At 21.5% G+C, this 26643-nt stretch overlaps 1 protein-coding gene across 35 annotated transcripts in view; it reads right to left on the reverse strand.

Moving 5' to 3' along the window:
* LOC114119934 (longitudinals lacking protein, isoforms A/B/D/L-like) overlaps nucleotides 1-26643 on the reverse strand; it is a 196408-nt gene that overhangs the window by 74722 nt on the left and 95043 nt on the right. The window contains exon 5 of one of the 35 annotated variants that reach the window (XM_050205753.1): nucleotides 897-1105. The exons of 25 other annotated variants lie outside the window; for them this stretch is intronic. In XM_050205753.1, the coding sequence (XP_050061710.1) occupies nucleotides 912-1105 (194 nt within the window). In that variant the 3' untranslated portion in view covers nucleotides 897-911. Of the gene's footprint in view, nucleotides 1-896; nucleotides 1106-6562; nucleotides 6808-6864; nucleotides 7274-9492; nucleotides 9771-12000; nucleotides 12362-13300; nucleotides 13708-15036; nucleotides 15230-17226; nucleotides 17460-20532; nucleotides 20990-24024; nucleotides 24222-26643 lie in introns of those variants that run through there. 9 more of the 35 variants (XM_050205685.1, XM_027985013.2, XM_027985376.2 and 6 more) reach the window with 9 other exon arrangements.

Below are 26643 nucleotides of genomic sequence, written 5' to 3' on the forward strand. Positions count from 1 at the left end.
TAAAAAGCATAACCATTTAAACCTTAATCTTTTGTACTCTTTCACTTCAATATAATAATTTTATTTAGGATGTTATATTTAGTTTTATTTATGTGATAATTTAAATTTTTTTTTCAATTTTATGATTTACATGTGCAAAATAAAATTGTTGATATTATAAACTGTTGTGTTTTTGAACTAATTTCAGTTTAATGAAAAACCGCTTAATGTAGGTAAATAGGACTAGTCGCAATATGACCACATTAAGCGGAATCCACTGTATAATAAAATTTAAATTTTTCATATCTAAGTAGGTTTAAGTTTACATAATAATTAAATCATTTTTCTCAACTTGTACAAATTTATAATAAAAAAAAAAATTTGAAAAAATAGTAATCCCATTCACCTGTAACGTTGCCTAAGTGTCAGATAAACTGAACAAATCATACAAAGGCATTTTCTATAAATATTTAATTATAAAAAAAAATATAAAAAATAATAATAAAAATTTAAATATTTTCTATAAATTAATACAAGTTTTAAATTATAGCTGAAGCATTATTAGTATTAATAAAAGTTAATTATAAATGTTAAAACGAATAGCACATGAACAAATATTAAGAAGACTATATATTATTGCTCTTCATATAAAGATGCTAACAAAACTAATAAAATAAAACTTTATTTCAGTTATTACAAATGATATGATCTAAAATAATTCATATTTTGATTTAATATTTAATTTAACTGTGAGAAATTGTAAGATATGATTTATCAGCCCTCAGACAAATTTATGCATGAAATTTACTTAACAATATATTAATTTAATTTATTTAAAAAACATGTTAATATATGATTATTAAATTTTAAATTATTGTTTTACATTTATACAATCAAATAAATAAAATTAGTAAAAAATATGAATAACAATATTATATATTTGGTAACATTTTATGAATTGATATTATATGTCTATTTTTGTGTTGTTTGTGAACAAATTTTTTGTTGCAAATATCACAGGAAAATTTAGGATCAACTCCGCATTCATAAAATAGATGTTGGCGTAGATTTCTTTTGTGCTTATAAGTTTTAAAGCATCTGGGACACTCGTTGGTAAACACAAAAACTAAAAAATAAAAATAAATTGAAAATAAATATTTAAAATATATGATTTCTATAGGTACATATAAATAAAATATAAAGAAACCTATTAAAATATGTTTGCAAAATTAAAATCATATTAAGCAAAATTAGAATTAAATAATTGCTTCAATATTGTTAAAACAGAAAAATAAAAAACCGTATCAATCTACTTAAATTATTTATAAAAGTTGTATTTAACAATATTCATTCTATAATTAGAAAACACATTTCATGCAATACATCTGCAGTAGCCAATATAATTGTGTTCAGTATAATGAATGATCTTAAAATGATATTTAAAATATTGAATAGGTAATTTATTTATTTATTTTTACTTCATAAAATAGGCATAAGCAGATTGTATATAAAGGAAATATCGTAAAATTAATAAAAAGTAATAGTTATAATAGACACATGAAACACTTTTTTTCAATGTACGATAAAATCAAAACAATATAAAATTACTGTTAATAAACTGTTGTATGCCAAAAAACCACATTTAACTATAAATAAATGCATTGAATAATTGTTTAAACTTTAAAAATATGAAAATATTACTAGTGAAATTGTAATTTAAGCCAACTGTAAATTAAAGATACTTATTTATTTATTTGGTCATCTATTTAAGAACTTTTTTATAGTAATTATTAATTAGTGTTTATAGTTGAGTTCACTTCCAGTTTTTTTACACTTTTAATATTCACATCTCATTTTATAAAATAGCAATATAAACACACTCCAAAATATTATTTGTTCATATTTGGATCTTATGTTTCAATTTAAAATACCACTATGAAATTCTTTTAACCTTGAATATTATACACTTTATTTGAGCTAAAATTTCTACAGAATTATAAATTATTCACTTGTATTATGGATTATACATTTGATAACAGTAAACATTATTTAACAATAACTATATTCAACATTTTTCAATACTTTTTAATTTATTTTATAAAGATAAGACAATAAATTATTGTAAATCATAATAAGTGTATTATCTTTAATACATAATAAATATTTTATTTTATAATCTAATATTATATGTAATAAAAATAATAGATGCCTACATCAAAAACATTGTATTATTAAACAACTATATTTTCAACAATAAATAAAATTAATAAATTAAAAATAATCTATTAACAAATTTGTGATTCTTAAATTTAGAAATTTTTAATTTAATGGCAAAATAAATTTTGGAAAATAATAAGTTGATAAATTAAATAATAACAACTAAGTTATATTTATCAACTGGGATTTATGTATTTTACATTATATTATGGTGACTGACTTGCAATATTAAATCACCTTCATTTCTGGATTCCTGTATACATAAAAAAAACTAACGTTTATAAAATGCAACATTTTAAAATAATGTTTATAGAAAATAAAGCAAAATACCGAACGCTTATTGATAAATTCTTCAAGAGAATTTCTATGTATATCAACCATGTGCCTGCTTAAGTTAGATCTTTGGGAGAATCTTCGTCCACAAAAGCCACAGCCAAATTTTGGAGTCACCCCACATTCAAATTTTGAATGCCTTTGAAGACTTCCTCTATGCATATACATCTTGCCACACTTATTACATATATACTCATGTCCGTTAAATATATAATCTGAAATTTATATTATTTCATGTTATATTAAAATTTATGTAATTTATGATTATAATAACATATAACATAAATTAAGCCAATATACATATTAAATGTTGATATATACTATAATATAGATTTTTTGGAAAAAAAAAATAAAACAAATTAAATCATAATATTAATAATAGTTAAAAAAAAAAAAATGATATCGTATATTAGATAATACAGTACATATCTTAGATAGGTAAATTTAAAAAAATATATAAGTTTATATTAACAACAAAATCTATACTATGTTTATTTAATATTAATACTCATTATTTAAAAATTGAATAAATTATTTAAATATTGTTTTAAATAAAAGTAAAAGCTATAACATTGTAATTTCACAAAATAAGAACATTTAGAACAAAAATTGTCATTCCTCGCCAAAAATGTGGAATCATACAACACAAACAAATAACATAATAATTTAGCGAACTCAGGAAGTATGCTAAAAAAATAAATATATTAATAAGCAACTTTTTACTATGTATTATTAAACAAATTTTAATAATTTATTTCAAACATTTCAAATGTATAATTTATATGTTTTATCAATTTACAAGTATTACATTAAAATTTTTTAAGATGGATAAGGTTTAACTAAAATTAATCAAAATCTATGTATATTTTGATTGATAACACTAAAAAAAGATATTGAGATCACTTGATTCCAACTAGATAATTATCAACTAATACTTATTTTAAAATTACAATATTTAAGCGTGTATGATTTAGATCGGTGGAAAATTATCAATGAATGAATTAAGTATTAAACACAACTTGCAATTAAATAAAAAAAACAATATCAAGAAAGACTTAAATAGCTAGAAATTTAATTTGGATTAATTTCTTCTGTATTATAGAATTTTTAAAATAATTTTTATCTCAATTAACATGAAATATTCGTAGTTTCTCTATTTATTGTAATCTAACCTAGGTTTTAAAAAAAATCTTTTTGACAGGTAATGGTAAAATCCAAATTTAAATGTAAGTTGTATTATAAATATAGTAGAACTACGTATTATACGTATTCCGAATTATACGGCCTAATTGATGTCAAGCGTGGTCTAGATAAGCAAATATTGGATGATTGACATATGACAAATCAAAAGTTATAAAATTGTATGAATATATTGTGTGTATGTAATTATTATTAATATGTATGTAATATAATTTAAAATTCTTTATCATAAACAAATTATTTTATTAAAATATTTAACTGAAACAAATGTGACATATTTTAAAACAAAAAAAAAAGCCGACTTGGCACATTTTCTTTTTTTTCTCGTCAGGTTAATTGGCGTTCTGATAATCGGAGTTTTACTGTAATAAAAACTATTTAAATAGTAGCAGTTTCATATTTGCTCTTATGATATAGTTTTTAAAACTACTATGAAATTCAAAAAAATCATTATATAATATTATGTTAGTATAATTCAATTTGTCTTCAATATTTCCTATTACTAAATGATTCAAAAACAAAAATGTTTTTATTAAAATAATTATAGTTAACATTGTATTAAAATTTAGTTCAATTTTTAATTTCTAAAATTGATATACAAGATTTTTAAAATAGTAATAAATAAAATTATTTTTTAAACAACTTTATAAAATTAAATACCAATAAAGTACATATTATACAATATCAATTAAATAATATAAAAAATGTCTATATTTTGTTTGTTTTTATTTTTTATGGCAATGCATTATAACCTATAAGGGTTATAATATGTACTATAATATATATATTAGGTACACAATATATTTTATTTGATGGAATAATTTAAAAATGATGTACTATATAAAAATGTATTAAATAAATACATGCAAATATTATTTAAATTTACCTAAACAATATGTTCTCTATAAACAACTCCTATTTAAGTCCCCACACACTTCAGGGGTGAGTTTTTTTAAGTTTTAACTAGTCAGAATAGAAAATATTTTAATTAAATAGTTTCAATAAAATAAATACTGATATTAATCATTTTAATTGAAATTAAAAAAATACTTCTACACAATAAAAAGCTGTTTAGGACAAACATAAAAAATAATAAATCAATAATTATTCGTGAAGTAAGTTTGTTTCTTAAAACTTTTGCTTCCTTACAAACCATAAACAATTTAAAATAGTCACTCCTTCAGCCAATTTGGAATTTAAAACATCAATTGAAAATCAAAATGACTTGAAAAAAAATTGATTTTAATCCAAATGTGATATAAAAATAGAGGTTGTCATTAAAATATTGAAAGTCATAGAAATTTATAGCTTACTATAGTTTCTTATTATGCATAACAAATTAAAAAATATGCATAAAGTAGTAGGTATTCCCTGATTTTTTTAATATATTCAACTTATTTAAGCTAAAAAATCCTATAAAAATTAACAAACCTTTAAAATATCTGTTTTGTTTTAGTTTAGTGCTTAAAATGTTTAATAAAGTTTACAATTAATTTTAATTCTCTGATTTTAAAAAGTTTACTAATTTGATAATAATTGTTGATGGTTAAATTTCAGTCCTTAGTTATCGCAGATACTTTTTTAAATAAAATAAAACATAATTATATGAAATAATTGATGCAAAATGATTACGATATTTAGTTAGGAATGTAAAATATTAAACTAATATAACTTTGATCTTGTAAATGTCAACAATTTTTATAACAAAATATTATGCACAGAAATCATATGTCTTCTCCAATGATGTTTTAAAGCAAATCTTTTCATACAATCTTGACATATAAATTTTGGTTCAACGCCACACCTAAATTTCAAGTGCAAGTTCAGACTACTTTGATATTTGTAAACCTTACCACATTGAGGGCAAGTATAGCAATCACAACTAGTACCTATAAACATAAAAATATGTAGTTATTTATTTATTTTATTTTATAGATTGAACTTGTTCGTTATGCTAAACACTAATAACTAAAATATTTAATGAATAAAAAGAAATTGTGTTGCAGAGACAAGCGTATATGTATGTAAATAATAACTTTAATAATTAACATTTTAAAAGTAAAAAAATCATATAAATTATAAGTTATTTAAACTAAAATAAAGCTTTTAAAAATCTTTCAAAATACCAAGACCTGTACAAATATTGTACTACGTTTACATTTTTTCTAGATCAAAATCCATCAATAAAAATGACATATAATGTCCACAAAAATTATATTTAGTTAATTATCTTAATTACTATCTTATCCTAACATATTTAACTTGAACAAAAAACTAAAAAAATTCAATATTTTAATCCTCAGTATTTTTAAGATTACAAAACTTTAACATTATTTTAACCAACTAAAGGATTGTTTTATTTTTTATTTTGTGTTAGTTGCAAATAAAATATTTTGAATATCATTTTTTTTAATCTTTTTATTAAGTGAAATTATAAAAACAAATTTATATTAGATTAGTAATTTATTACTATGTTTATTAATTTATTTAATATTCATTTTTATCATTATTGTTATTAATTATGCAATATAAACTGAAATATAGCTTCAATAATTAAAACTTAAAACATATAATTACAATAAACTAATATTATCTCCAGTATATTATTGTTTTTAACTTATATAAATCAATACAACAATAAATCAATAAAGCTTAAATAATCATGTTTTTATATTGTTTACATAACTTGTAAATTAATAATATATTCATATTTATGAACAAACAAAGTAGTACTTATAAACTATAATTAAAACTTCTCATAAAAATAGTACAAAATATATTAACTAAACATTAATTGAAGTTTAAAAAAAATACAACACATACTGACATCAACTCCAGAAAAATAAATTTAATTTGAAGTTTGATAATAGGCTTTATTATGTGATATCATGATATGCGTACGGAGTCTGTGACTTCTGCTGAATAAGCGATTGCACATTCTACACCTGAATTGTGGTAAAACTCCACATTCATACCTTCTGTGATTGCACAGACTAGGTTGATGTTTATATTTCTTGCCACATTTAGGACAAATATATGATTTAGAAATCTTACCTTCGTTGTTTATTAAGAAAGAAGCTAAAACCAATAACACAAAAAATACAAAAGTAATGAATTAATCAAAATAAACATATGTTACAATTAACATAAAAATATATTTTAACAATAAGCATAACTCATACAATTTAAAACTAAATACATATAATTCTTAGAAGTATCTACACATGCAAGGTTATAAGTTGGATAACAATTTTAATTCGCTCATTAAATTAAAAATAATACATTAAAATATGTAGACAAACAATTAATTGCAAAATATAATTTTCAATTGAAATATAAGTCTTCTTCATCAAAATCTACATAATAATTCCATGAACATTAGCTGTGTGTAATTTTAGTATATCTTTACGGCGACATTGTTTTGAACAAATTGAACAAGTAAATTTAAATGTAGTACCACACTCATATTTAATATGTCTTGACAATGTACCTTGATATTTATATTTCCGATTACAAAGATTACATGAAAATTTCTTGATGTTTTCTATGGAAAAAAAATATATTACAATATATTATAATAAATATATTATACATTTTATATACCTAGTAGAAAATTAAACATATAATACTAATAGATCATAAGCAAACCATTAATTTAATACTTTATTATATTGTATTTATACTAAGAATGTAATTTTCATCATCTAAAAATTAAATATTTAAACTAATTACTAAAAATTGTCAACTATGTCTATTAATATTACTGAGTTAGATATTAGGTATATTTATAAAACTAATATGCAACATATATATTGTATGATAAATTTGTCGTCGTAGTATTTACCTTAGTCCTTAATTACCTAATAATACTAAAATGTTAATTACCAAATGTATGTTACAATCAAGAATTAAATCTATTTTAAAATAAGCATAATTTAAATAACAAGCTGGATAACAGTTTTTATTTACTCATTAAGAAGACACTTAAAGTTGTTATCTATGTCTTACAAATTCATAATACAGGTATGTACTATGTAGCAAATTTATGTTAATCCGTTTAGTTATGTTTAGTTTTTTAAATTATATATTATGATGAATTTATAAGCTTTCAAATTGAATAGTAACAACACTAAAAATAAAGTTTTACTTTTTTTGATATTTTAATTTTGAAGCAAGATAGGTATTTTTAAGCTAAAATATTTTATTAAACACTTTGAACTTGCTTAAAAATAAACATAACATATAAAAAAAAAACCTTCAACAAAATACAAATTATGTTATTTTGAAATTTGTTAAATTAATTTACTTTAAAACTAAATGTGACTGGCTCGATATACATTTGCTATGAAATAGGATTCTTGTAAAAGGGTTAGGTGTATTGATCTCTTAAATGTGATAGTATAAAATATTGTAATAAAATAATTTGAAAACAAACTATATAAAATTTAATCACCATTAGATGTAACTAGTGAAATTTGGGTAATACAATCTTGGACCTTAAATTAGCTGCACCCCCATATGTTTTAACCTTAATCCATATTTACTTATGTAATTTCCTTGAATCACATAAACTTCCTTGGTCTACATAAACAAACATTTTTTTATTATAAAAATACCAAGTTAATCCTGGAAAAGTAAATAATACATTCGACTATGGTAATATTTAAGTAGATTGCCATATATTTAATATTCCCATATCAGTTTGTACTTATGTAAATGAATCTTTCTTTAGTTAATAATAAAAAATCTATAGAAGTCATTAAATAGTGTCTAAAGGTAATAGTGATGAATACTTACTCCCTACTTCAGACTTTGTTTGGGTTAATAGTATAACTAATATATACTAGGCATTAGTTTGTTTAAAAAAATTATTTACATAAACATTTTAATACAGAAATATTTTTGTAGACTGGATGTATTTTTCTAAACAGTACAAATGTTTCAAAAGAATCATCTACAAAACATTAATTTAATGATATTTTATGTATTAAAAAAGTATATTACCTAAACTATCTTACTTATAATAATGAATATGTACTTTAATTTAAAATATTAAGTAAGAGATTTCTACTTTAAAATTCTTAAAAAATAATTCTTATAAAAAAAAATTGTGACTAACGATTTTTAATTTTTTTTAGCTACATTAAAAACAACTCATAAGGAACCTTGTATTAAATTTTCAAAACTTTTTGGTCATCCAAAAATTTTTTATCGACACTTTAAAAAAAATTTCTCAAAAAAATCGAAAATTTCAGTGGTCTATAAATAACTCAAAAAAAGTCAAAATTTTTTGAAAATTTAACTATATACGGATACTACTGACATTAACATTTGGTGAAAATTTCAAGTATTTTCAGTGATTAGTTTTTGAATTACAACCATAAAAAAAAATCGATTTGGTCGAAAACTAGTTTTGCGTAAAAATTGCCGTTTTTCCGTCATTTTTTTTTTGTTTTTCTCGATTTTTTTGAAAACTGTTGGAAAGTGTTAACTTTTTACCCCTATAATGCACCAAGGATATTCACTTTTACATCGGAAACCACCCCCATTGTTTGAAATTGGAGCATTATTTCGACTAGTTATGCTGTACACAGACACAAAAACAAAAAAAAAAAAAAAAAAAAAAAAAACACACACCATTGTAAAATCAATACATTCATCACTTCGTTCAGAATCTAAAATAACCATGGGAAAATAACCATAATTTTTATTTTTACATATTTTTACCATAAATGAAATAAAACAGAAATATAATCAATACTGTTTTTATAATATTATAATACATTATTTATTTTTATATTATATACATATAAATTAAATTAAGGACTTGTTACAATACTGGGGATCACAAATTTATGTACATATATGATATGCATTTTGAGTTCATTGTTGTATTTAAAATGTTTATAGCAAAATTGACATTGAAACTGTGGACTTACACCACATTCATATCATCACATCATATTTAATATGCCTTGAGAGTACAGTTTGATATTTATACTTTTGATTACAGCGACTACATATAAATTTCTTGAAGTTTTCTAAAAAAAAAAAAAAAAAATGTAAGTATAATTAATTAACAGAAATATCAAAAATACATAGCATGATACCAACAATTCTAAGCCAGTAGTTAAATATTACCTATACAAAACTATAATTAGTATTTATATTAAAAAGATGTAATATAAAACAATTTTTATTTAATAAAGTTAATTATTAACCATTTTTTTCTTTTTCTTTTTCTCTCGCTTTTATATAACCATAGAAATATATGACTATAGTCAGGGATGAGTAAGACACTAAAGAATCAGTATCGCGATACTAAGTACTCGATAGTCGATACTTTCATTTTAAATTTTTAGATATTCAATACTCAATACATTTGAATAAAATTAATCGCAGGTTTTTAAAAATGATATTTTCTTGGGATTCAATAACATTAATAAAAATAATTTAATATAACATAAATAGGAAGGCGCAGATTTTTATGTAAATACATAATTTTATTGAATACAAATTTCTCAATTCTGATTTAAAATAAGCACATTTCATCACACCATGAATAAAATGAGACTTCTTTATTATTACATATTTCCACATATTTTTAAATATTTCACTTTTTCATAACTAGGTATACAGTTTTTATTTGTACCTATTAAAATTATTATATTGGAATTTGGAAATTTTGATCTATCAGCTTCTATTGATACACGGAGTTGTTATAAATAAAAGATAACTGATAAAGCTATTAAAGAAATTACAATTTGTAATGAAGCCATAATCTCCAAATGTATGTTGTTATCAATTCTTTAAAAAAAAAAAAAATAAAAAAACAATGAAGATGATTAGATGAATTAAATTGAATCAAATAAATTAAATAAATGTAAACTACCGATTTTCTTGTAAATTTGTAAATTTTTTTTTTAATACATATTATTCCAAAAATAAGAACAAATATTTACAAATTTTGACTCTTTTATTACATAAAAATCCATGCTCTGGTTATAAATGTTTTACTATAAATATTACATACCTACTATACTTAATGTCATGTACCAATTGAAAACTAAGAACTTCATCATTTAGTATTTAATGTTTTGTTTTCTAAAAGTACTTATTTTTCAAAAGTTAAATTTTATAATTTAACTTCCTGGTAAGATTATTGATTTTTGAATGAGGTTTTTATAAAAATAGGTTTATCTTAACTGTGAACCAAGTTAAATTATTTTTTTTTCAAAGTTAATTTTTAACTCAACGAGAGTTAACAAAAAAATATAGTAACTTTTAACTTAACTTTATTATTTTAAAGCAACTTAACAAGTTAAAAAAAAATCGTTAACTTGCCCAGTCTTGATTGTGTCAAGAACAAGTTACAAGATGCAACTGTAATAATAAAATCAATACTAATATTTAAAATAAAAAAAATTTGCAATATGGTCATTATACATTACTTCACTAAATATTATAAACATACAAATAATAATAACAATATATTAATCCTTACATTCTACCAACTTCAAAAAATATATTTTACTGAAATACTTATAAAAAACAATAAAGTAAATGAAATATAAAAATTGTATAACATGTTCTAATTTAAAATAATATTATTAAATAAATATTGTTTTTAACAGATTATTAAAAGGTTACATTTTAAATTAATGACAACTACATTTTAAAATATGATTTAAAGAAACAAACTTCTATGGATACAAAGTTTAACTAATTATATAATACAATATATTATATAAAAATAAAAATCATAAAAACAAAATAGAACATATTTGCATTAAAACATTAAATAATACAATTTAAAAATGTAAATACTAATGATAAAGAAATAATTTGACAGAATCAAGAAGTTGTTAGTTCAACTTTACACAAGATAGTTTAATTTTGTAATGTGAAATTTGAAAATAATGTTGAATCATATAAATATGTAACTCAAAAAACAAGTCTGAGTAAAGCTCACTAGAAAACACATTCTTATTTTTTTTTTTAATTTCTCTTAAATTTTTTCTTATACTCACAGAAAATACTGAGATCTGTGAAGAATAATCTCTTCAATCAATTGATTAGCTTATTGATAGATAAGACCAAATTAGGAATGAGTCAAATTTAAAATTTCATGAAATCAATTCATTAAAAATATTATGAATTACTTTAAATGGCCCAACCTAAGATGGGGTCTGAATCTAGTGACCTTAGTCATGCCACTACTACTTAAAGTTTAAAAACCACTACTTATACTTAAAAATATATTCACAAAAATCAGTAAAAACAAAAATGTATTATAATATAATATAAATATGGTATCATTCATCTAAAAAACATTTTAAATTTAATACAACATAACTACTAGACAATTTATTTTTATAACTATACAAATTAGATTAAGGTCCCATTTCAATTCTGGGAATCACAAATTTATGAACAAATCCCATATGAGCTTTAAGCTCATTTTTATATTTGAATTGTTTATAGCAAACTTCACATTGGAACTGTGGGCTTACACCACATTCATATCTCTTATGCCGGGTCAAATTTCTGCGGTACTTGTATACACGACCACAACCACAAATGAATTCACATCGATTGCTTGGTTTACGACACCGTCTTATTATATCTAGAACTGTATGTTAAAGATCACAATAAGTTTTTAAAAAAAACATATCGAACACTATAATTAAATTAAATAAACCAACATTTTAATACAGTAAAGCTCTTTGGATAACTAAAAAAAAATACAATAAGCACTTAGGTTATAACCTAATCAAAAATTTGGATATAAATTATAGTACTATAAATTTTGATATAAAATATTCAACTATAAATTATATATGACTATTAGGAATTTAAAAAACAAATATAAATATATCACATAAAATTCAAAAACTTTAATCTAAGAATAGGAATCATTTTTCACAATTTACATAATAGTTTCATTAAAAAAAAATACCAAACTACAATTGGATTTACTGTTTTCATAATCAACATTAATATTACAAACATAGTTTCTTCTCGTGAATTAATAAAATCATCAAATATCAAAATCGCTTATTAATAATACATTTGATATAAATAAATAGCTTTTAATATGGCAATTAGACAAAACGAAAATAAAATAATTTATGTAAAGTTATAAAATCACTATGTTTAAATATAAGTAATATTTTCATGCTTTTGAATAAAAATATCTATATTATAGAAATAAGATAGAATCTTATTCATATCTTATTTCTTTATTCTAGTATTCTAGAAAATAAAATATCAACCAGGAAATATTGAAAAAACTTAGAAGTTACAAATATTCAATGCTTTATTCCTCTCAAAATTATTTAGTATACATATAACATCTATTGATCCCTTGATAACTAAAAACTTAACAACTAAAGTTTTAGTTTCAAACTTGAGTTGAGTAAAGGTGTACTATATATTACTTTTAAAGATTTTTAGATAACAATTATGCTTAGATAAATTATAACAAATATTTTAACATTTTAGACTGTCACGAAACAATCTTCCCAGGATGTAATTGGCACAAAACAAATTATACAAACAACTGAAAATATATGTTTTAATAATAATAATAATATTTAATATATAATATATTATATACATATCATACAACTAATATTAAATTGAATACCTTTATACAAACATTTTTTTAAATATCATATAATATAATGACAAATATCTAATACATATAAAAACAAAGGAACTAATAAATTGATAATCATCAACACAAAATACGATGTACTGTTCGCATATGACCCCTTAAACTTGACTTTTGAGTGAAAAAGTTGCTACAAATTTTGCACTGGAATTGTGGTGGTACACCACACTGGTATCTTTGATGCTTTTTTAAATTCCTCACATATTTATACTTCCTGTCACATCGCACACAAACAAAACAAAAAGGACCAAGTTGAAAATGTTTAGGAGTTGGTGATTCTTCATTGCATTTATACCATTGGGCTAAAAAAATATTAATATATATTAACATAATAATTATATAAAATAACAAAAACTACAAGGATAAAACGATAAGAAATTGATAACTATTAACTGCAATAATTTCAAGCATAAAATGGTTTAGTTCAGTATTACCCATAACCAGATTTAAGATTTTTACATTATAAAATGTAATTAAAAAAACTCAATATCCAATTTTAGACTATATTGTATATTAATACCTAATCATTATTTTAGATGTATATCCATATAATTTATGTATATTAGAATTTTATATCATAAAAAATGTAAATATTTATCTAAAATATATTTTAAGTAATTATTGGATCAACATGCGTGTATTAGGTATTAGGAATATACATACAAATAAATAACTAATTACAACTTAAAAATAGAATGTTTTCTTTTTTTAATATATCATCAGATTACAAAAAATTATACGATAATAGTACACAATATTATTTATCATAGAAAATTTTAATATAGGTAAATATTTAAAATATGTTAATTTTATGAAATGTATGTATGTATGTAATATGTATACTTATATTGCAAATACAATATAATATAATTGGTTTAAAATATTGATTTTATAATAAAAATTATAACATGATACTATCCAAAACAAAATAACAGTTAAAATAAACTGTAATTATAGTACTACAAATTCAATACATCTTTTGGAGGATTTTATACTATAAGTGTCCATAAGCATTTCAATGTTAAGTACACCTGTGATTAAAATAACTATACGATGTTTTGCATTTTTTTAAGTTATGTAATACATAGATGTATATTATAAACTATATACATTTTATAATATTCAAACATTATAATAAAAATACCCATACTATAGTATTTAATCAAAATGCATTTTTATTTTCATTAACACATTATTTAAATATTCCTATTAAGAAAGATAAAATGCTTATTTTTATTTGAATCTTAAATTGTTGTTTCTAAAATTATTATTGCAATATAAATATAAACAAAGATATTATTAAAATGTTAAATAGTTGTATGTCAAAATTATGTTGATGAATAGTTATGGTTAAACTTTATACTACCATCACCTTATAAATCAAACCCTGTTTTAATATTTATTATATATATTATTTTTATTTTTTGATTATTTAAAAAGAAATATTTTATAATCAAGTATATTAAAAAACTTGGAATAAAACAATTCTTTCAAAGGTTCTATTAATTTTAAATTAAACATCATAACTTATAAACATAACTATTATAAACTTAAATAGTATATGAGTATATTATGTTTATGCATCTAGTATAATATACATGAGTTAATAAAATATGTATTTATTCATTTACTTTAACTAAATAATCATATGTACATCTGCTAAATGAAATTTAAGAGTAAATGTATGTCGAAAACATTTTCCACACAAGTTACACTTAAACATAGGCTGGATACCACATTCAAATTTTAAATGTCGGTTTAATGTGCATTTTTGCTTATATCTTCTTCCGCATCCTTTAGGGCAAAAGAAAATTGATTTCTGATCTAAAACAAAATATTAATACATTTTGAGTTAATTTAAATTCAAAAAATAATTAACAATTAAATAATTTATTATTAAAACTCTAATGAAGTAATAAGCATGACCAGTTATGAATTCCTGAATTTTCAGGGGCAAAACAATGATAGATATATTAACAAATATAACAAATTTATTTCTATAATATTATATCATACTAAGCAACTTAAATATTTTATGTCCTTCATGCATTTACCACCAAGCACCCATATACCTATTTTGAATTCTTAAAGAATTTAAATTTAATAAAAATATTTAAATTTAAATAAATAAAAGTTACTCATATATATGTAACAACTGTATTAAATAAATGATCAAAATCTTTTATTTTCATGAATAACTTAAAATTTCAAAATTATAAAATCAAATGATTAAGGTATTTTATATATATAAAATATAGTGCAGCAATTTATCGTTAAGTTCAAATTATGATAATATTATTATGTATTATTAATAATACCACATAACCACATCATTCTGTACCAATTTAAACTAATAATTAAACCCTATTTGTACTATCAATTGTTTACTTACATTTCCCTTCATTCACACAATGTCATCAACCAAAAAAATAAACTTCTTCTAACATCTTTTTTTTTTAAGTACAATAGTATAAATATTTAATTATTTAAAATTTAGTTTAACAATTAAGAGAATTTAATGGATAGAAGTACTAGCTACCTATATACAAAACAATAAAATGCAATAAACCTATAAACATTAGCAAATTTTCAGATGCATATATTTGCCTATTTAACAAAATAAAGATATTTAATCAAATTTACCATTACCATACAAATATTTACCATCAGTAATAAATGAACTAGTTATCAGACATTAATGTTTAATGAATAATTAAATCATCAACTTACTTTATTTTATTATATATGTATAATATTTACTAAGTATGACTTATTCATGTAATTAAAATCAATATAGAAATACCAACTAATAACATGCAATTAATTGCAAACAAATAATACTTATATTACATTTTAAATGAACAATATAATATAAAATATACCTACATTAATTATAAGTACCATTGATGAATTGGCTATTACAGATAAAACAATAGACTTCAATTATAGTTTTTAACTGTGATAAAAAAAAAAAATAAAATAAGATATTAAATGGATTTATTAAGTTTGTCACTAATTAATTATAATATATGTAAGACCTATTGGTAATTAAGTATTGATTAAGTATTGGAAAAATATTGCCATAATATATTTCTATTAATACCATTAATGTAGTATAATAATATATTGCTAATATGGCACATAAAATATCATACATAAACTCAATAACAACAAAATTGTATGTTATTTAATAGTCTTATTGGAAAGATACAGACATAAACCTCTGTTAGCGTTTTAGTATTTTACCAGGATAATTATTCTAAATAGTACTAAAAATAATTTGAAAATTACAAACCATCAACAAGTAGATAGATAAAACCACAAGTATAATGTTAACCATTATTCTCAAGTAAATTTCAGATCACTTAATTTATTTTATTCAAACTAATCATTATTTATTCATTGAGCAATATGAATAAATCTTTAAATTTATTTTTAATGTTAATATATGTATTAATAAAATAAGTGATGTTTGATATACATACATAAAATCACATTAAAAACAAAAAATAAAATAACAAGTACTACCCTACATAATATTAATAAATTTAAGATTATAAACAAAATTTACTAATTTATTCGCAATTTCATAATATAATATTTAACCAACTATTAAATTTAATACAATTATTTATGAAAGTATTTTAGTTTCTTATTTTATTTTAATTATATTTTCAATCCATTGTAGAAACACTTTTAACTCAATAATTTTTTTTATATAAACACACAATTTAAATTTCTATTAAACTAAATTCTATCTGGTCTGACAATAAATAATAAATCTATTATTCTAAAGTATGATTAAAAAAATAAAATTATTTATAGAACAATATAAACTACATAATACAACTATGTATACGTATCATGTGTATTTTAAAGTTAATGCGTTGTTTAAAATATTTACTACAAATTGTGCATTGAAATTTTGGTTTAACACCGCATTCAAACTTCAAATGCCTTGCGACACTACCTCTATGTTTATACTTCCGCCCACATTTATTTGGGCAGTATATATCATCTTTATCATCTTCTGAAAAAAAAGCACTCGTTCGTCCTGTTAGAAAAATAAGTTTTAGAAAAATAAATACACAGTGAATTTAGCAATAGACTCATGATTTATTAGTAAACTTTTAAGCTGACAAGCCGGTTAGCTGACACCAAATTTAAAAATAAATAACACACCTGTTATAGTAAAATAATTTTACTTAATCTTAAAATAGTTTATAGATTTAACCAAAACTTATGAAAAGTTTTTTGTATACTTAAACATATATAAATTAATACAATTTATATAAACAAAACAATTACGATTCAACATTATAATAATAGTAAATATGTAAATAACAACAATATAATTATAATTACATACATACACAATAATTCATTAGCTTTTGATAATATTTTTTTCATTCCAAGTAATTTAAGTTAAGTATTTTAAATAATTAGATGAAATTCACAATTTTATACTCAGAATTAGCAAATTTTTTTTTTTTTTAATGTAGATGTATAATATTGAATGAATAATTAGTTTTATTTATTTAAATTTAAAGTTTAGATAAAAAGAATAAACTGACAGGAGTGCATATATGTATAGTCATAACACACAACTAAACATTATATGCTAATTAATAACAACCGTTTGTTCAATATAATATATCAACGTTCTTAAAAGCTAATTTTTATTTCAGAACATAAAAAACTAGTTATATTGAGTTCTATTTATAAATGTTTTAAATTTTAAAAGATCATTAACATAAAGATTTTCTGCAAAAATATATTTAAATATAATTCAAACAATGTTTTAAAAAATTATTTTTTTAAAATCACACAAAATTACTTGGAAAAGTAGTGTACCAATTAAATGGATCATCATGCATGTGTTTATACTCATACAATTATTGCTATTAACTAAGTGATTTTCTCCTGAAATTTTAAACACAATATAATTCATAACTCATAAGCCATCACTTTTTCTGATAATAATTTATTGCTTACAGATAATAAAAAAATTTTCTAACTTAAAAACAAAAAAAGTTCATAATATATACATTTTACATAACTTAGTATAACACTAAATTATGTATATCACTCAGAAATATTAGAGTTAATATATTATGCATGTTTTTCATGTGGAGCTTGTAACTAATTGGTTGTTTAAATGATTTTCTACAAGTAGTGCACTGGAACATTGGAATTACTCCACACTCATACTTGCGGTGAGTATACAACCCTTGGCTATACTTATACTTACGTCCACACCCATTAGGACAGTGATAGTAACTGTCAGGTTGTCGAACCATTCTATTTTCACCTAAAATGTATATACACATATGTATATATATACCTATTTATTATATACTTATTAAATATGTTAAATAATTCAATAGTAAGTATGAAAAAATAGTTTTATAAATGGAAGTAAAGAATTATTGGCAATGCTCTACTTACTAAAAGTTAAGTACCTATGAGATAACTATCTCAAATTAACTTAAAATAACTGTAAAAATGTTAATATTTTAAATAGAGTTTATTTTAACAGACTGTAAAAATGTACTATATTACATTTTGAAATCACTTACAGTTACAAAAAAATATTCCTAGAAAATATTTATATTTAAAAACATTTAACACAATTATTTAGTTATATTTTAATCATAATTTATCACAAAATCTGATGACTGAATCGTTCACCTAAAATAATCTTAGAGAAACTGAAGTTCATTGCAGCAAATTTTCTTAGCATGGAGTCTTAGACATAAAGTTTGCATGAGTGTACAAAATCAAGAACAGATAATTAGCATTACTATTAATTAGGTTTATAAATGACATTCAATAGTGATACATATATCAAGATCAGCTTGTAGAAATTAGCAGAATTAGTATAACAAAGAAAATCTTTATGTCATCACCATAAATTCAGGGCCCATAAACAGTTAAATACAGTTTTTAAGGTATATAGTATGCCAAAAAGGAATGTTGTATACCTACCTATCATAATAAAATAACCATTAATAAATTTATCCTTTATATCCTTGGTGAAGGATTATGACTAGTGACTACTATAAAATAGTGTCTTATAGTATCATTATTCATATTATAAAATTATAAATCATACTGAAGAATTTTTTTTATGTGATTTATTACTGTAATCATGAAATTATCTTATTTGGCTTATGTCATATGTAAATAAAAACAATTTAGTTAAAAAAAATCTTAAACCTTGACCCTTTCTAAAAATTATTGGAACAAGAACTTAAGTTTAAATGTAAAAATTATAATAATCTATAAGTAACCTGCTGATGTCTATTGCCAGTAGCGTAATTAGGAGAATTGGAAGGAGGGGGGATTAAATTTACATTTAGTAGAAAACTGCTAACTGAATCACTTCATAAAAATAAAAACCTTAAACTATAAATACTGCAATGTATTAGTAAAATAAGACTCAGGGATAGATCATCCCCTCTCATCATCCCTTAATTATTTCTCTAGTCTATTAAACTTATGATTATCACCAAATATCAGTGGATAGTTATGTAGATAGAAACTGAATTAACAAAAAAAAAAAAAAAAATAGGAACAATTTTATGTTTTGTTCATCCTATATATTATATTGGAAGTTTATAAATTATATTACATTTTTGTATAACTACTATACATATAAATTTAAATTAAGTAAATTGTAGATCGGGCAAATTGAGTTTATACTTAAAATCAAAACTCAGATTACTATAAAATGGAGAAAATTTTGTTAGTTTTACTTTATAATAATTTTGTAGTTTTTTTTTTAGATTTTCTCAAAATTTCTTAAAAAATTAAAACAATTATTTTAATTAATGTCTGGTTTAATTTATGCAACACTAGATACATACAACTTTTCCAACAAAAAATAATTTGAAATTTTTCATTCTTATTTTTAATCTAAAATTATAATAAGACATTTTTAAATAGTATACACAAATAATGGTTGTAATACTATTGTTATTAGATCTAATAAAAATTGAACCTATAAATTAATAAAAATATACCTTTTAATTATTTGATGTAACAAAACTGTTTACAGAATAAACAAAATTATGTAAAATAATTATTAGAAAACTGATTATAAATAAAATAGAAAAATATCAGTCTAATTTTAAATTATGCTTTTTTATGCAGATTTTTAAAGAATATACAAAATTTTACATGTATTTATATTTTTGGTAAGAAAAAAAACATTTCAACATTTATTTAATAATAACTATATATTTTTACAATCATATACATTATCTTTAAATTATGCTCATTTATTGTTTACATTAGGAACTAGAGGTAAATGAGACAAATGATTAATATCAATATTCAAAATATTCAAAGGGTATGCAAGAAATACATTATCATATTATATTAGGCTTTATAAGTTAAAACTAATTTTGCTATGTTTATTGCCCATATGCATTTTATAGCTGATTGGCTGTTTGAAGTACTTGTTGCAAATTTGACAGTGAAACTTTGGACTAACACCACATTCAAATTTTAAATGTTTTAATAAGGAAGGGCGATGAACATACTCTCGATCGCAGTTATAGTTTGGACACGTATATTTACCTGCAAACAAATTTAATGAGTCCATACTTAATATACATATCATATATACCTATGCTTTATAACTAGCAACCATTTAATATTATTATGTTTTATTAATACTTATTAAAAAAAAAACGTGCACATGCTAAACATTATAATAAAAATAATAAAGTTAAATAATTAAAAGCAACAATATTTGTTTTATTTTAATTAAAATAAATAAATTCCATAGTATTTATTTAAGAAAAAAATTGATGTCTTCTAAAGGCCCCTGAGAAATGAAGAATAACAATGGAAAAATTACTGTTTGAAGTTTACCGCTGTGGAAAAAGGTGTTTATTTAGTTATTAATATTATAATATTTTATTGGGCTGTCTTATTCCTTATAACATAAAACATTTTCATAATTACCAGTATATACTTTTATAGTTCTTAAGACTATACCTAGGGTGTTTTTGTGAAGTAGGAATAATTATTAATAACCCAAGAGCAGAAAGAGCACACAAAGCACTCACACTCAGATCAACTAATCAAATTTCCTTTCCGTGATATTTTTCCAAACCAAGTAAACATTGCTTCATAGATGATATAGATGATATAACAATGACCATTATTTGTACATAAAAATTAATTTGGTTCTAAAACAGTATATTAAGTTAACCATGTAAATACTAATTTTAATAATAATTCATTTAAAAAAGTGTTGAATTTTTTTTTACCCAAAATATAAAATCTTATTTTGCTGATACATCTTTTAATTTTTATTAACATTAATATAAAGCTTTTCATACTAAATTATGCTAAAGAATATAAGTAAATTATTATACCTCAATTTTTTCCCCCTACAATTAAATAATTTTATATTTGATGTATTTTATTTCATTAAAAAAAATTCACAAACCTATTAAATCAAATCAATATTTTTTTTAATTCATCCTTAAACTAAAATCATAGCCATGGAATTATTTAAAAATCACAAAGCACTAATAATATTTGACAATTTTTAATGAATTATATATTATAAGCAGGGCTAGGATTTGTATGCAACATCATGTTATCATATAATACATCATTGTTTTTGCTATATCCAAATGGAATTTAAGTGAGTGATATCCGCGATATATATTGCTATAATGAAAATGGTACTATTTTTATTTTGCATGTTTTTACTTATATTGAGCTTAATGCATATTTTTTCATATTTAGTACGATGTATTTATTGTATTTAAACAAAGTGATCAAAGTATATAACTTGGTTTTTTGGTCAAACATAAATTTTATTTTTATAAATACAATCCTATGGTAAAATATACCATATAAGTTCTCCAATCAGTTATATTCGAAAATTTAAAAAAATATGTGGTCATAGCATATAATACACATACTATTGTATGAGAATTATAAATTGTTTCACTAAAATAATAATTAATGCATCCAAAAATAAATAAATAATTTAATTTTTAATCTCAATTATACATATTATATGACAATCAGCTAATCACTGATGTATTTCAATAAATAAATATATTTTTTTGTGTGTACATTCAAAAAATTAAAATGCAAATTTTGGTAAATAAAATGCATATTTTACAATTTTTTATTGCATACAAATCCTAGCCCTGATTAAGAGTAAACAAATAAATTATAAAAATATTTGTTAATTAGCGTTTTTTTAAAAAAAAAATTAAAAATTGACTTATATTTATTTTATAGTGATAAATTAACAATCGCTTATTTTAAAACTCTATTAAAATGTTTCAATTAATTAATTTGTCAATTAGTACAAAATTAATTATATGAATGTAAATCCAATAACAATGTTAGTGGTACACAGATTATGGAATTATGGAATAAAGGAACTTGGAGTCATTCAAGATAGCAAACATATTTTATGGCATATATAGGTTATATCATAAGCGAGGCTAAACATATGTCAAAATTTAAAAAAAAAATGTACCAACAAATTAAACCTAACCCGTGAATACTACTGTATTATAATATAGAACTCAGTGTTAAATATAGATATTCTAAAAATAGATTAGGAAAAAGAACAAAATAAATGTAAATTCATAAGCTATAAAAGGAAATAAATATAGACAATATCAAATACTGAGGTAGTACAAAATTGTACTAATTTTCTATTTAAAAGCAATGTTAACATACCATAAATAAGTAAATTGAAATGGTAACAATGGAATTTGAGGTATATTATAATGCTCATCTAATATTCACTATAAAAAAAAATCACCATACCAATGAATTATTAAGTCAAAAACAATAAGCAACAATAAATAACTCTCTTATATGAGTAATTGTAAAATGTTTAAATAATTTCAAAATATAATTTACTTAGAACTGTAACATACAAGTATACTTAACTAAATTTAACTTATGTTAGCTTTTCATATACTTTTTTGTAAACTTGAGCCCCTTAAAAATAGGCTAAGGGACGGGCCCCAAAAAAATCAGTTAGAAAAAAACCTTTTAAAGGTTATGTTAAATTAAGTAAATTAACAATTCTATTATACTAATGGAATACATAATATGTATTACAATTTTTATATTTATAGATTAAGTATTTGATTTTTATTAAATAATATATTTTTTATTATTATTCTTATTTAAATATAAATTCCAATAGGTTTGGTTTAAATCGTATTTATTTCTATTTAAAAAATATTAAAATAAAGCAAATAAATTAAAGTCCATATGTTTTTAATTTTCTGTTCATATTGGAAGAAACAAAATAATCTTCCCACAATTTAATAATTGAACTCTAAATATATTATATAACTATAAATAATAAATTTCAATATAGATATTAACTATATAGTTAATACTTTTCTAAATTAAACAAATACTTACCTCTTTTAAACAAAAAAAAAATTGTCATAATAAAAATGCTAGAAATAAAAACTCAATTCATTTAACTATCAATTGTATACTTAAATTTTATTATAATTAAAATACTAGTTACATAATACTCACTAATATTATCAACAGGATAAAATATTGTCTTTGATGTAACATATAATGAACAAATAAATTTGTATATAAATTATATTTTTTCTTCAAATAATTATTTTGTGAACTGATATTACATGATTTTTTAAATGTGATTTATGCTTAAACATTTTACTGCATATGCTGCACTGAAACTTCGGTGCAACGCCACATTCATATCTTAAATGAGCTTTTAAAGTAGATTTGTGCTTATATTTACGTCCACATCTTAGACAATGTAATAAAGTATCTGAAAGAATTTTGAATAATTTTATGGTAGATCAAAAACATTTTAAGTATTAAAATAAATAAATCATTAATTTATGTAAGCCCAAGCATAATAAATCTTCAATATATTATATAACCTAATCTATTCTGATCTAATGAACTCAATAAAAATATTGTTGTGGTAGACAATTCTGAGAAGGCTCAATTTATCTAAAAATTATAAATGAAAACTTTAAGACCTTATATTTTTGGTGATTGTCACAATATAACCAAGTAAAGAAAACATTTTTGTAATTTAACATCCTTAATAAATCTATGACATTTCTCTTTCAACAATGTTTTATATTAATATATACCCTTTAATAAAGTAAATCATAAAGTTTGTACTTCTGTATAAAATGTGTACAGTTTTAGAATGGAGGTTTTAGTTGTATTCATCACCACAGATCCTGTAAAATGATAATTAAGACTAAACACTTATTGCATTGAAAAACATGGAAATAATCATGCAAAAAAGCATTCAAATTGTATCGAACATTATAATACAAGCCGTATGGAATACTGGGAAACGTACAAATAGGCCGGAAGTTTGGCCTACCTGAGTAAACTGAAATATGAATACAAATTATTTATTGTGCAATATTTTGTACTTAATTTTTTTTTAACTAATAATTGCAAAGTATTAACAATAAAATATGTATATAATATATATATACCGAGTGTCCCAAGAAACAGGGTACACTTAATCACTTATTACCTTTTTAATATTTTTCAATTATATTTGCAGGGTATTAAATTACGCTTATAGACCATAAATTCCTATGTAACAAAACTTTATTTTTTTTTAATGGCAACCAATGTTTTAAATATCATTTTCATTTTAAAACAGGGGTTGCCATTTAAAAAAAATAAAGTTATGTTGCGCATGCGCGCAATACTTGAGTTAAAAGATGTTTGCCTCATAGGAATTTATGATCTATAAGTGTAGTTTAATATCCCGCAAACAGAATTGAAAAATATTAAAAAGGTAATGAGTGATAAAGTGTACCCTGTTCCTTGGGACACACGGTATATAGTTAAAATATTTTAAAACAATTACAACAATTTTAGTAATTATTCACCTTGTATTAATGGTGCAACTATACAAACTGGTACAAAATATATAAATAAGTTATTTAATATTATTAGCGAGATTTTTTAGAATTGTATCATTATCTTCTTATTTATACATGATTTACTAGAATGGTACTTGAAATTTCAAAGTCAAGTCTACTATCCTATATTTACATTTATTTGTTTAACAAAACAAATTATGTATAGTTCAAAACTACTTAATGAAATTGTGTATTTCATAAAAAGTAATTCAGTTTATAAAATGAAAACCATTTTTTCCATTTTGTGATATATTTGAATATATTTTCAAAAAATGAGTACTAAAATCTATCTGATATTATGTATTTTTTTTCATCCAATGACTATCCATATAGTGAAATACGATATTTAGACATTATAGATATTATTTTATAAAATTTGGAACATGTTATTATTATTTCTATCATTTAAGAATTATGAATTATTTTTAAATGACATAACATAGGTAAGGTATGTACTAGGTATTTTATTTTTTTAGATTTAGTAATTTATTTATTTTTATAGTTAATCGAATTATAACAATAATTATAACACTTAATTTTACTTCCGAACTAGTCCGCCCCATTTGTCTATACATCACTACACTTAATTTACTCGACTATACTCATGTACAGCAATGGTGAATGCTGACTGCGAAGTATGGGTATGTTCATTTATCATAATGTACTATAGTTCTATTTAATTTATAACTAATAAATTAATACAAATTATTAAAACTGTTATACACTCGAATACATCAATTATATAAATCATGATGAGCATGCCCTGGGTATTTACTGGTTAGTACTGTGGCTGCTAGAAGAGCAAACAGGTTGGAACAACTGGTGTTTCATAACTATATCAAGTGTTATATAACTTGCGCACACAACTATCGTATACTCTATCAATAAATGTTGCGATCAAGATAAGTATAACAGAAATAGGTGAATTTTTTTCATACAATATGATGTTTTTAAGTAGGTAATATACTATTGATAACTTAATAATTTTTGTATTTTTACTAATTATATTTATATTCTTAAGCATGTCCAGGGAATTCGCCACTGATGTACAGCACAGAATCTTATAATATACTGAAATTGTATACACCAGAATAAGTAAAGATGATTTTCATCAAAGGTACAGGCATGAAAATAAAATTAGAAACATTATAAATGAAACAAAAATTACCTATTACATACCTACCAATCTTTATTAAATAAATAATAACAAAATTCGCCTCATGTTTTAATAATATACAAAGATAATTAGTAAAATTATAATTAATAATACATAAGCCAATTTTTGTTTTG

The sequence above is a fragment of the Aphis gossypii genome, chromosome 1 (genome assembly GCF_020184175.1).
Source record: "Aphis gossypii isolate Hap1 chromosome 1, ASM2018417v2, whole genome shotgun sequence".
Taxonomy (NCBI): Eukaryota; Metazoa; Arthropoda; class Insecta; order Hemiptera; family Aphididae; genus Aphis; species Aphis gossypii.